This window comes from Ambystoma mexicanum, chromosome 10 (genome assembly GCF_040938575.1).
Source record: "Ambystoma mexicanum isolate Mex_15411 chromosome 10, UKY_AmexF1_1, whole genome shotgun sequence".
NCBI classification, from domain to species: domain Eukaryota; kingdom Metazoa; phylum Chordata; class Amphibia; order Caudata; family Ambystomatidae; genus Ambystoma; species Ambystoma mexicanum.
The window spans coordinates 1,070,896,539-1,070,910,077 of NC_090932.1; the positions used below are offsets into that span (position 1 = coordinate 1,070,896,539).

Consider the following 13,539-nt stretch of genomic DNA (forward strand, 5'->3'; position numbering starts at 1 on the left):
CTCTCCTACTCATCTGGGTAAGGACATACTTGCCACACACATTGGGGAAGAGTGGTTCTGCCCAAATATGGCTGAGCATATAGCTGCATTCATGGAAGACTGACACCTGTAAATAGTGTGCAGCTGGGCACACTTGACATGTAGTGAGAGGAGCCATAGCGCGCCAATCGGGCCTTTCCAACACCTCCACATAGACTATGTAGACATGATCCAGGTGTGCCAGGGCTGCCGCTACATGATAGTGGTTGTATGCCCATTTTCCAGATGGATCAAAACCAGTACCTACTCATACCCTGAAGCTCTCATAGCCGAAAAAAATTTATCATTGGAGAGGCGTTCCCATGATGGGGGTGTGCGTGAGGTCCTGCGGTCTCACAATGGACCTCATTTTGTAAATTAGACTTTTTAGCACATCGCTACCCTATTGGGGATACAGCACAAATTCTCCTGTGCCAGTCACCCGCAAGTGAACCAGGTCTGTGAGCGCCTCACCGGCTTGCTCAAAGAAAAGATTTAAAAAATAAAAGCCACCCTAAAGAAGGGATGACTCCATTGTTAGCCCTTAGTCCTGCACGCACTGTGCAATCAGCTCAGATCCAACCACCACTTAATGCCCCATGAGGTGGTAATCAGATGGCGCAGCAACTCCCCCTGGCTCCTCCCACTAGGGCATTGACAGATGCCAATACCCCCTCTGGTGTATTTGGAAATGTAATGCACAAATACGTTGCTTCTTTGATGACTAGTGCCCCTTTTATTTCTCGCCAACTGCAGGCATGGCGGGAGAGGTCGGAAAACAGCAAGGGAATAACCCCCCCCGGAAACTAATGTAGGACCCCTAAAGCCACCATTACTTTACCTTGGCCACACAGACCTGTTGAGAAACTTTGTCCGGCCTTGGTATAAGTCCAGGTTCGAAGGGTCATATGTTGTAGTGAAGGCCACAGATCGTGCAGTTAAACTGAGTGGTAAGAAGGTTTGGAACTACATTGGATTCGTTAAGCCCTGCTGAGGTGAGACCTCCTCCTGCCCAAACAATGACGATTTGATGCAAGAAGAAGAACAAGACAAAGAAGAAGCACCACAACCGCGGTTATCCTGGTCCAGGTCCAAAGAGTTAGGGAAGGACAATATGCACACCTAGATTAGGCACATTTTCTTTTCTTTACAATAGGTATTCATCTAGAAAGTATAGACTGTCCGAGATACAAGGTTCCCAATCAGCATTTGTCCTTCATTAGATTTGTGATACAATCAGAAACAGAGCAGATGATTACCTCACAATTGTTTGTCAATGCTTTTCTGCTTAATGTAGCTCAGATCTACCCACAGTTGACCCACGGAGACCCATCCATCATTGACTTACTCAGTGATTCGAGAATCTGCAGTGTGGGAGCAATTGTTCTATGCAGTACTCGCCCAATACTACAGATGTAGAGCTTAACCTAACGCACAATAACCTCATAACTATGCAGGCTTTTCATGTGAGTTTTTACAGACCCTTGAGCAACTCAAGAAAACACTAACAACAAAATGGGAAATGTAATTCAAAATTATGTGATAATGTTTTGTACTTCCGGCTGTCTCTACCTCTTCACCCTCCATGTTCTACGAAGACCGTTATTTTCACATGTACAAGCTTTAACCCCTACTCACGTAACCCCGATCCATGCAATCACGTAAGCCATATCTGGGCAGGCGATAGGTACTGCTAAGGAAGTAAAAAGACTTAAGTACAGTGTAAACATAGACTTCAGTCAGGTAAATTCTTATCTAACTGTTGGCCCACATTTCAAACAACACGTGTATAAACACATGCCCATGGTAGGGAAAGAAACCACAGGAGAGAGATTTAGGTCTGTTCTCTCATCCCCTATGCCATGAGTGCATCCAGGACAGTCGTAGCAACTGAAATTCCAAAGGCCAGAGCACAATGCCTCGTGCATTTATCACTCTGCACCACAAGAGTACGATTCCAAGAGAGGCATGTCACACTAAGGCGGATGTCCAGAAAGATGTTCCCGTATGAAGATAGTTGTATCAAGATTCAAGAAATGGACGATTACTGGAGTACAGACAAGACCATAGAATATGTCACTAAAGGTCCGCAAAAAGGAGAAACAAAGGTAGTGACGCAAAAGGAGTTACAGTGCCCCAAGACAGGACCAAGGGAGACAGAGTGAATGCCAGGATGTTGGGAACGACCGCAGATGCTAGTGTATGAACAACAGTTCCAGTGCAAGTAGTGCAAAAGGAAAATGACAATTGCCTCAAGGAATGGGAAGCAAGTGCGAAACTGCTCACATGGGTGGAAAATGAAGTGGGGCCCATGCCCATTATACCACTGGAGGACGCTTCTTTAAGTTTCCAGAATGATGGTCCAGTAAAGGTTGGAGAGAATAAGGGATGTAAGCAGATCTCTGCAATACTAGGCATGAAGGTTGGAACTGCAGTGCTTAAGGATCACTACTGGGCCTGCAGGTCGAGGGCATTCCTGCAACTGCCACCCAATTGGGGAGTAATATTCTCACTCATACAATTGAACACACCGGCATTGGTAGTGCTCCGGAAGGACATACAAGCAGTCGGATTACCCAAAATGGATACTCACCAAAGAAAGAACAGCTCTGTGGGGTTGACCAGAGTGAAAGGAGGGAACTATGCATCATCAAAGATGGAAGAGGCCCTGGACGCGATACCACCAGAGCGCAGGCTGTTCAGCAGAACAAAGATGTGCTTCACGTCCATCGTTGGAGCATTCCAAATGAGTACAAACGCCAGCTGCAAATAACGAGCTGGGGGCCGATGCAGATGATAAATTAAAAACGTCAAAGCGTTCAATGCCATAAAAGAAGAGCTGGGAGCAGTAAGGCTAATGGCTCTCCAGAACAGATCTGTTTTAGCCCTTCTCACAGCCATGCAGGGAGGCGTATGCACCAAGATCGGGTCTTCCTGCTGTACATTCATTCCTGGCCATGATGAAGACAATGGGACCCTGACGGAGGCCATTACCCGGCTATCAGAGCTGCATGCCAAACCGGAAGCAGAAACGAACACTGTAGGAAAGGACCAAGGCTGGCTGTCATATCTTCTCATGGATAAAAATGGACTGAAAATACTGGTGGCAGCCCTGATAATGGTGTTGTTCGCCTTTTGTGCCATCAGAATAGTCATGCAATGCAAAAAGACCACTGAAAAGACCATAGGTATGAAAGTATCGGTAGACTTGGAGACTGAAAAAGATGAAGAGACAAAGATACGGATTACACTGAAATCGCAATTGGTGCTGTATCCTCTGTTGCCGGCAAGAACGGTGTTTGAGTTCCCATTCAATACCTGTGACTATTGGGGAAGATGGTGTAGAGGAGCAGGTGGATGCATTATCCCCAACTCCCGCCCCCACACTGCGGGTCACATTGGAACAGCTGGAGAAGGGCTATATGTGGGACTCCATGTGTTATGCCTATACCTCATCAAGTGTATGAGAGACGATATGTACTCAGACTACTGAATAGAATGTACCCTCGCACTGAAAGTGTGGAAGGATGCTGTATGGAACAATGTCAGCACGCACCATTGACCATCATGGAGCGCTGGATGAAATTTGACTAGGGCAGAGTGATATCGTGAAGAATATTACAAAGTCATGCTGAAACGGTATCAAAATACTTAAGAGTGACGATGTGACTGAAGTGATAAGAGAAACATGTACAAAACGATAAAGTAATCATGAATGCAAAAGAAGATAAAGTAACTTGCTGACCAATAAGTGTAAATACACAGTAACGCAAGGCAGAAAAGATGCATAGATGCTTGCTATAGAGAAATATACAACATGTCAAGGACGAACATTATTGGAAAATGGATGCTGGCTTGTGCAAATATTCAACTGAACTACATGAGAAACAGATTAGGGTTGAACCGTCCGGAGATGTTGGAAGAACAGCCTTGCGTGCGAAACAAATAGGAGGCGATGTTGGCTTGGGATCAAGGAAGCTATTTTTAAGGAATAGCTGAAAGGCACAAAGGGAGGCAGATGGATCTGGCAAGGACATGAGACATATTTCTCCAAGATTAAATAAGAAGAAAACATCTTCCAGAGACAAGTATTGGACAATTAAAAGTGTATCAGGTCTATGCAAGGTAAAGTGAGCAAGTCTCTAAAGGCCAAGAAGGGCAATGACACCCAGTATAATTAAAATAAAACAGCAGTAAATAAGAGGCTGAAATGGACACATTTGTGGTCTCTTCAGATGTGAACCAGAAGTCTAAAACAGGGGCTATTTATTAAGCCTCGAATGAAGATAGTGATGTGCTTTCACTCCTTTGAATATCCTGGAACAGAGAACACGCTACAAGGTCAACTACAAGCGGTAAACTTTGGCTCATGGCTGGATTGATGAGAGATGATGGGCTGATTGGGAAAGTAGAGAGTAATCGAACGTGATTCAAGCACCTAGGTTTCGTTTTCCATACGTGAAGGTAGCCGAGTCGAAAGTCAATTGTTGGGTGGGAATGCCAACCAATCGGTGGGTCTATGAGGCAACCTGCTATACAATGTTGCGGAGACCAATCCGCTGCCATTTTGTATGCCATCCTCATTATTATACGTATGTAGAGGTAGTTTGAAGGTCATTTTACAGGTAAGAGACAGCCAATGAAGTACTAAACCGAATACCTAGATATGTTCCCCTAATCTTATCCCTCCCACTAATAGGTTTTATGGTTTGCCACGTAGGAGGACGTCATAGATGACGCATATTGGGGTATAAGACCCCTGTGAATTCAAGTTTGTGTGAGAGTGTGTAAGCATCCGTCTGATGTCTGCCAGATGACTCTGCATTATTAAATTGAGAATAAAGTAGTACTTTGCCATTTTCCTTTAGTGTGTCCGGTTATTTGGTCTGAGATCTTCAGTGGTAATTTCATCTAGCACAAAAGACGCTTCAAGGTGCTAGAGCACAATGGGTTTGGTGCAACCGATGTGGAGACTGCAGTTACCTGACATGGAATTTGGATGACCATGCGAAGTACAATGGACATCTCGGAGGGATAACAGAAGGTTTGGCTCCCAAAGTTGCACGTGAACAGAGAAAATCGTGTAGGTAAAGGCGTTGACACGCCGACCAGTGTGGGGATTGAAGACAGAGGTCCAGGTATGGTCCTCATGATCCCCACATGACTCTCAGCCCCGAAGACAGACAACAGATGCACCTCACTCATAGGCCCTTCACCGCCATCATCGATGTATCGCAAATGTGAGAAACATTACTCTCTCAGACAACCATTCAGGTCATACCCAACCGATCTGGAGGAGATGGAGAGACCACCAATCGAACAAGTCAACAGACTACAAATCAAGAAATCAAGACGTCACCACAGAGATCACAACGTAGCCACACTTGGACATGAACTACATAGCCATCCATTCACGAAGTTACAAGAACATGCATTTGCTTATTAGATATAGACATGAAACACATGGTTATGACTCAAGCAGGTAGATGACCGACACATATACACATCTCTATACATATTCACACTCTTCGCCAAAGCTGACCCGCAAGACGCCAAAGTATACGTATACGTAGCTGGCACATGCTTGACTGTCACTAACATGGAGAGCCATAAGATCAAATACGGAAGCTATAGGCCCACTGAAATGAATGAGGAAGGGGAGACAAGCTTGGAGTACATGGGAGCGCTGGCATGATCGCTGCAGCCAGAGGCAAGCAGAATCGACGCACGCAGAAAAACACCAGTAGAGACGGGAACATTTCTGGTTACCAAGACGATAAGCCACACAGAAGACATTCAGGCTAAACTCCTCATAATTACAGGCAATAGAGCTCCATTTTCTGGTATCAACACACGTGACCCAGCAGAGCAAGACAATGCCCATTCAATCAACATAGACAGAAAGAAGCTGTTCCCACCAGATCAGAGGTGGAAAGACACGTGTTGCTCACGAACTGCCAACTGAATGCACTCTTCCAGGCTTAGGTGATCAAAGATGGCAGCATTAGGGAACACACAGACCCTCCATGTTCATCCTCATTGCCTTGAGAAGGTACACTCAGCCCAGTAACAACACAGGGTCCCAGGGCTGGGAGGATCCATTCTGCCCAATCCAAAGTCACCTTTCACATGAAGATATAATATGTTGCAGGAGCCAATGGTCTCCGTGGAACATTGTAGATTGAAACATGTAGAGGTGGTGCCAGGAGGAGCCACCAGATATGGCTACCCAGTAGAAGAACAATCCTTTATAGGTGTATATAGACCGTCTAAACCAATCAACGTGAATGCCCGATAGGTTTCAGGGATGGAACTTGGTTTTGACATGTCACACCTGGATAAAACCAGGTGACACACTCAGAAGACGAGAACCCTGGAGAATTCATGTTTTTCTAGTGTGAACCCTGTCATTTTGTTGGATAATAAAGACAGCAAACGTTGCCACATGGCTGAGTCTTCCGTACTTGCAGTGGGGAGTTTATGATGGGCCCGAGTGTCTCTCTGCTGGTAATTGGGGTGACTGCTATAGAACCACAGATGCTCCTAAACAGGATTGCTGAAGAAGGGCCCAAGAATGAGAATCCTTTTCCCCACTCTCCTTACCCGCTTCCTCAATTGCAAAAATGCCATCCCGCCTCTAAACCCTCCCACGCTCCCCGAATGGCCAGAGGTGAGGGAGCACGATGCCCCCCGACCCGGAGAGCCACCTCTAAAAGAATATATTGTGGTTTACAAAACCACGTGCAAGGCCCTGGGTGCTTGGTCCCCTCTCCCCCTGCCGCTTCCTCAATTGCAAAAATCCCATCCCGCTTCCCACGCTCCCTGATTGGCCAGAGGCCGAGACCACAAAAAAGCCCCGGCTAACGGGTGCATAGCGTGCAACCTGGCACCATTCCTAACCCAAAGGCCAAGGTGAGTGAGCACGAAGCCCCCGACCCCGATAGGCACCCCTAAAAGAATATACGGTGGTTTACAATGTCTATGTAATTGTGTATGGTGGTATTTGTTTTAGTTTTTTATGTATTTTTGTGTATATATTGGTTGGATGTGAAACACACAAACATTCTGTAAGATGCTGTATTTGTATTAGAATTTTAAATGTAAGTGTGAAAAGTTGCTTACTTTTGTAACTATAACACACTATAAATTAAAAAAATTGTGGTTTAAAAAACCATGTGCAGAGCCGTGGGTGCTTTGTCCCCTCTCCCCCTGACCGCTTCCTCAATTGCAAAAATCCCAATCCGTCTCCCAGCACTCGCATGCTCCCTGATTGGGCCACGTCCCCTTAAAAGACAATCTGTCCAGGACAGCCCTCTGCCCGGCATCCCCTACGGCTAACGGTCCAAGGCAAAGGGTGGCTCCTACATCGGCAGCTCCAAACTTTGTCTGCAGTTGTCAGCAGGGGAGGCCAGCGGCCAGCTGTCAACCAGCAGCAACCATCAAGGTACGTGTGGCCTGGGCGAGGAGTAGAGCAATCACTCTACTCCGGAAGCCATGCCACTCAACCTGCCCTCAGACCATACCAGACCAGGATATAAACACTAACCTGCTTAACCACATAAATTGTGAACATTAACCTGCGTCACATTTAGACAGAATTGTGAATGTTAAGTTCTACACAGACAGAATTGTGAACACTAGCCTGCATCGCACCCAGACACAATCATGAATGTTAGCAAGTGCCATAGCCACATTTAGATAGAATTATGAACATTAGCCTGTGTCGCATCTAGATAGGATTGTGAATGTTAGCAAGTACCACAATGAGATAGAATTGTGAATGTTAGTAAGTGCCACACTTGGATAGAATTGTGAATGTTAGCCTGCGCCGGACCCAGAGAGAACTGCGAATGATAGCAATGGCCAACACCAAGATAGAATTGTGAACATTAAGCTGCGTCACATCCAGATAGGATTGTCAATGTTGGCAAATGACACACTTAAAAAGAATTGTGAACACGAGCCTGCATCACATCTAGACAGGATTGTAAATACTGGCATGTGCCACATTTTGATAGATGAGCGAAAATTACCCATGGGCAGATCTAGACTGCACTGGGAATATTCCCAGTGCCACATTTAGATAAAAGAGCGAGTATTAGCCATTACCACATACAGACGGCATTGTGAATATGGCCCAGTGCCCCATCTGGATATAATTGTGAACATTGGTGTGCGTAACATATAGACAGGATTACGAATACCAGCCAGTGCCGGAGCTAGATCAAAATGCAAAGATACTCACGCGCCACTTCTAGAAAGAACGTGGAAATTAGCACATATCGTATCAAGGTAGCAAAGCCAATAACCAACCCACTAAGAATTTCACCCCTCTGCATACATCTCTCAAACTCTAACCAAACACAAACACAACCCAAAAGCACAACAAACCGCACAAACTTCACTACACTGCAACAACAAAACAAACCACACATAGCCTCGCACAACAGCACACAACAGCTACCAACCAGAAAGCCGCTCCAAGCTGAGCGAAAAGTGTTAACCGAACTGAAGCTGCCAACAGAACATCACTGCTCTCTTGCACTTATCTCGCTCGGACCTACTAACTCACCCCACCCCCTTTCCTTTTCAGATCTGCCAGAACACCAGAGGACCACTCCGGTGGTGATAGTGCGCTGTACAAATATCCTTTAACATTACAAAGCTCAGAATGGTGCAGGTGAACAAAGTCTATATTTTTTGCATCCGGAGCACGGCAGGCCTCTACTAGATACTTGGGAAGTAGGAGTGCAGGTCAATGAGCAGTGAATTGGCATATATTGGAAGGCAAGGGGAAGAGGTCAGCTCCAGGCTGAGGTACATGTCTTTCTTTCTACCTTATTTAATTTGGGATTTCGTAAAAGATCCAGCAGGAACTGTGGGTACTGCCTCAGTAGGGGAAGCATGCTATTATTATTGTAAAAGTGCTTACTTCCAAGAACTGAGAACCAGACCTTAAATGTCGGAGAGGGCATCTCATTTTTTATGTAGAGGTGTGTTTGTGTTTTTTTCCCAGCTGCATATAATTGTGGCTTTGATAAAAAAAAATATAATATTCTATTCTTTAAAAAAAAAGTAGTGATCTCAAAACAATTACATTGTCTGCATCATGGAAATTCACTTTGTGAAACGTGCATATAGCATACATGTTTGTATAGCAGAGGGTTCAACACACTGGTTTTCATATTATGAACGTCTTAATCCATTATTTCACCTGCATACATGCCCTAACGACCATTTGTGTCTCTATCACTTCTTGTATCATGCCTTAATAGTTGTTTTGCTAATAATCATAGACCCTTCAGTAACCTTGACAATATTCATGCCCCAATCAGTTATGTTGTCAGTAACTATGACTGTCATTTACATTTCCCATCCCTATTTGTGCACATATACATATTAATGTTAACGGTAAGCCTAAGTAATAACTTTAGGAAGACCTTGCGCTCTATTGGTTCACTCAATCCCAGGCCACATATGCACTGACAATGGTGCAAACTCAGGCCACTGCATATAAAGTATTGTGAACTTTCGAAACTGTTTGCTCTGCTGCAGGCATAGGTTGCGCCAAACAAACACATAACTGGCTACTCACCTGTCTTGTGATTTTCATCAGGGTTGGGATCTGTGTCTGTAACCTGAATATCTGGAATGGGGTTTGGTATTGTTTTAGACCTAAAAGGAGAGAAAACAGGGTATATTAATTCCTTTTAAAAGAGCGATTACCTAAAGGTATCATGCCAACCTTTATCAGCGGGACTCATATGTTTGGGCTCAAGGACACCTGCACCTTGTTTTTTGCACTAGGTGAAATATGTATTCCTTCCTTTACATCTCACAGCTACTGCTGCAGCATTAATTCTATTCATGCTATAGGCCCAATGCTGTATATTTATGTTCAAGCCTTTGTAGAGCAGCGGTCACATAGTCTGGTATCATGGCACCAAGAGCCCAGCTGAAAAAATTATGCAGGGTGCACAAACAAAAATGTCTATTTGTTTCTGAAGGTTAAGTGGTCTGGGGTACATTTCAACTCCAGGAGGAACCAATTGCATTTCTGTGCAATTAAGATCAGCAGGAGAGGCCTCCCACTCTGGAACGCTGAATTCGAGGGCCAACTATATGGCAAAGAAAAGATTTGAAGGGTTCATAGATTTTGGATTTCTCAGATATGAAATATGGAGACCTAGGAATTAAACACAGAATGTTATCTCTCATTGATGGGCAGCCAATGCAAAGCTGTACTTGTCAATGAATTTCAGGCAGATTCAATACGATTCCTCCTGCTGCCGATTGGACTAACTGCAGATGACCAAGTGTGTGTTCAGCGAGTACCAAATATGCCAAATTTCCATGAGAGGACAACAGCAATCATAACAGTAATGCACTAAGAAGTGTTTAGGCATGAGAATAGGCATTTTATGGGAATTAAATGAAGCCAACAGCACTGTACAGTCTTAACAATATCTGACAACAAAGACAGCTCACTGTTGGAAGAAAAAAAGATGTCTGGCAGTATCCTAGATTGGAGATCAAAATTGTTGATCAGGGCTGATGTAATCTCACTCTTTCTGAGATTGTGTTTAAAATGGCTGATGGTCTGCCAACTATCAATATTCAATATACACGCACAGTGTGACCGACTGGGCCCTATTGATGCCATAAAATCTAAGAAGAAGTTGTAGAACTTCCTCATAGGTCTAAAAAGCTAGTCAACAAGAATGGATAGTTTGAATCAGGGTCAGATGTACCCATTAAATAGCAAAGGTGATAGGGTAGAGCCCGGAGGGACCCGGTAGAGATAAAATCACAGAGTTAGCAAAGATTTGGAATGAACTGTTTTCGCTCTTTTAAACCCTGCAGTTAAGAGACATTTTAACTGGCTCATGATGCTTAAAAGCCACATGGGACACATCTCAATAGAGTGCTGGACCTTAACACTGTTCCCTCTGTCCTGATCAATAAGGCTTTTAAAGCCTATAACCTTTGCACACCTGCTACTGGTTTCATTGTAGACTGTTATTGTGGTGCCCATTACCTCAGCATGTCAGGCTTTTGTACCCAATGCCTTCTGCTCAGATGACCAATTTCTGAATTTTCACTAAGATGAGGTGGTGCTCTGTACTCCTTATTTCTTTCTTCGGAGGGTGGTGACGGAGTTTCAGGTTCAAGAAAAGAAAATTGTTTGATGGTGCTGTACCCTTATCCAGATTGTGAAGTTGTGCGGACTCTGTAGAACCATAAAATATGTAGAGTCGCATTAGTCTACTTGTCCAGAACAAAAGGGATCAGAGAACTCAAAGAACCTGTTTATCCCTTTGGAATCCTCCCTTCATGATGAACGCAACGATAGTAAGATTGTTTGGGTCATATCTTGGAGGCCTGCAAGGCCAAAAGCTGCCACTTTGTTAGCATGTCAGTGACATGTTCTCACTGAGGATATCTGCAAGGCTTCAATTAGGCCTACTGTACACTTCACCCAAGTGTGTTCTGCAAGCACTACTGACCAGATTAAAAATCAACACAGGCGCCAGGTTTGGTTAAGGTGTTTTGAGAAACAATTTTGAATATAAAAAGGCTTTTATAATGTCCTGCCTTTTCTGTAGTGTGATTTTCAAACTCACACAAGTGTGGAAGAAAGGCCATGGGATGTAGAAAGAAGGGAAAGTTAAGCTTACAGGAGATGCTGTAAGGAAGGCATGGTATCAAACAGTAAGACAGACACAAATGACCACAGGTCAAGGGTGTTTATTGAACTTCAATTGGGGTTGAAAAACGCCTATCTAAACCTAAATCTAAATATGGAAGCCAGCTACGACCATCAAATAATAATAATGCAGTTCTAGTGGTGTCTTGTCAAAATAAAAGGGCATATACTAAAAAAGCTATTGCCGTTCCTTACATCTAAACAATGTTATGCAAAAACAAAGTGTTCAAGAAAAAATATGTCTGGATATTCAAGCCGTTGGCTCCCTTCCCCACGTTTTCAGCACGGGACAAGGTGGCACACTCAAGCTTAGCAGTGTCTCTGGCTTATTTAACACAAGGATGCAGTACAATGCTCAGTATCAGGCCTTCTAGGTCAAAGTCTCTTTTCCATTCAAAGTCTCTTACTTCAGAGGGCCTGATGCGACAAACACATTTTCAAAAGTTCCTTTCTCCTTATGATTCTCATGTATAACTTCTTGGGTGATTTTCGATTCACCCCCGGGCCCCCTTCTCCCGGGCTCAGACCCCTTTAACACACAAAACCTTCTTGGGTGATTCACTGTTTACCCCGGATCCCCCTCTGCCGGGTTCAAACCCACTTTAACACCAAGCTTTCAATTGATCTCCCTCAGCCAGGCTCAGACCAACTTGCTCTACTTTTTCCAAACTTTCTTTACTTCAGAAATCAAAGACTTTCGATTGTGCAAGGGATTTTGCTCAACCTGCCGCATGAACACTTCAATTCACAATTACTCGCTCTTTCTTGATGTGCTCTCTTTCTTTCTTTCACTTGGCCAATTCTTAGCTGGATACCTTACAGAGACTTTCGATGGAGCACCCACGCGGTGCTGGACCACACTGTCAAAGGTATCATAACTTGATTTCAAAGTTCAATCACTCATCAGCAGGTTAACTTCACTTGTGTTTCTTATCATATGCATTTTTAACAATGTTCGTTCCAGCACTCGCCATACAATGTTGCCGCTTGCAATCTTGGCTTCAACACAGACCCGTCTTGTATCAGTCTCTCCAACTCAATGGCTGTGTTAATTTGCTGCTTTGGACTTGGAGCCAAGGACGGTACCACAGAGGCTTGTGATTCTCCCTGGCTTGATTACTGACACGGGAGGGCCTCGGGTATCTCCGTCACACAATGCAGGATTCTCCAGCCTGGTTTCCTGGTCTTACGCTTTCTGTCTTCGAGGCCTCTGGAAAGTAACGGTTCCTTGTCGAAAAACGTCAAAGGAATTTCCCTCCTTGCAATCCCCTTCGGTCTTACCGTCTTTCCTCTTGTGTTGATCTGCCATCTTGGAACTGCTGTTTCCTTGTGTATTCTGGCTCGCTCAGACTATGTTCTCGTGCTACACCTTTTATCCTTGTGGGGTAGTGTAATGGATGTCAGGTGTGTGTGATGATCAGTAATTGATTTGACTTTGCCTGACCATTGTATTGCGACACATCAGGTATACGGCTCGGTTGTTAGTCTGTTTTCTCTCACAGCGGGCTATCCGTGAGGAAGTGTTTGTGTTGTAAAAGGGTGGAAGGGTGGTAAAGCTCCTACGTATCCTACTTTGGTAGGATGGGGAAAAGGTGTTACAGGGAAGGGGATACCGCATCGCATCATCTGGTGTCCCACACCCCAAACCCCTCAGCCAGGTTATCCTCCTGCACTGGTCCAACTGGACCCAAATGCGATGGCCGTGTCCTGGCCACCTGGATGGCAGATCCCCGGGGACTAGCCGGTGAGACACTGGTTTCTCCGAGTGCTCTCAAAGTTCCCTCCAGTAAGAATGTTAGTGTAAATTATGCTGA

The 13,539-nt window shown here is 44.6% G+C and overlaps 1 protein-coding gene across 9 annotated transcripts in view; it reads right to left on the reverse strand.

Moving 5' to 3' along the window:
* RASSF2 (Ras association domain family member 2) overlaps nucleotides 1-13,539 on the reverse strand; it is a 466,003-nt gene that overhangs the window by 85,179 nt on the left and 367,285 nt on the right. For all 9 annotated transcript variants that reach the window (XM_069618869.1, XM_069618868.1, XM_069618871.1 and 6 more), the window contains one exon: nucleotides 9,614-9,693. In XM_069618869.1, the coding sequence (XP_069474970.1) occupies nucleotides 9,614-9,693 (80 nt within the window). The remainder of the gene's footprint in view (nucleotides 1-9,613; nucleotides 9,694-13,539) is intronic.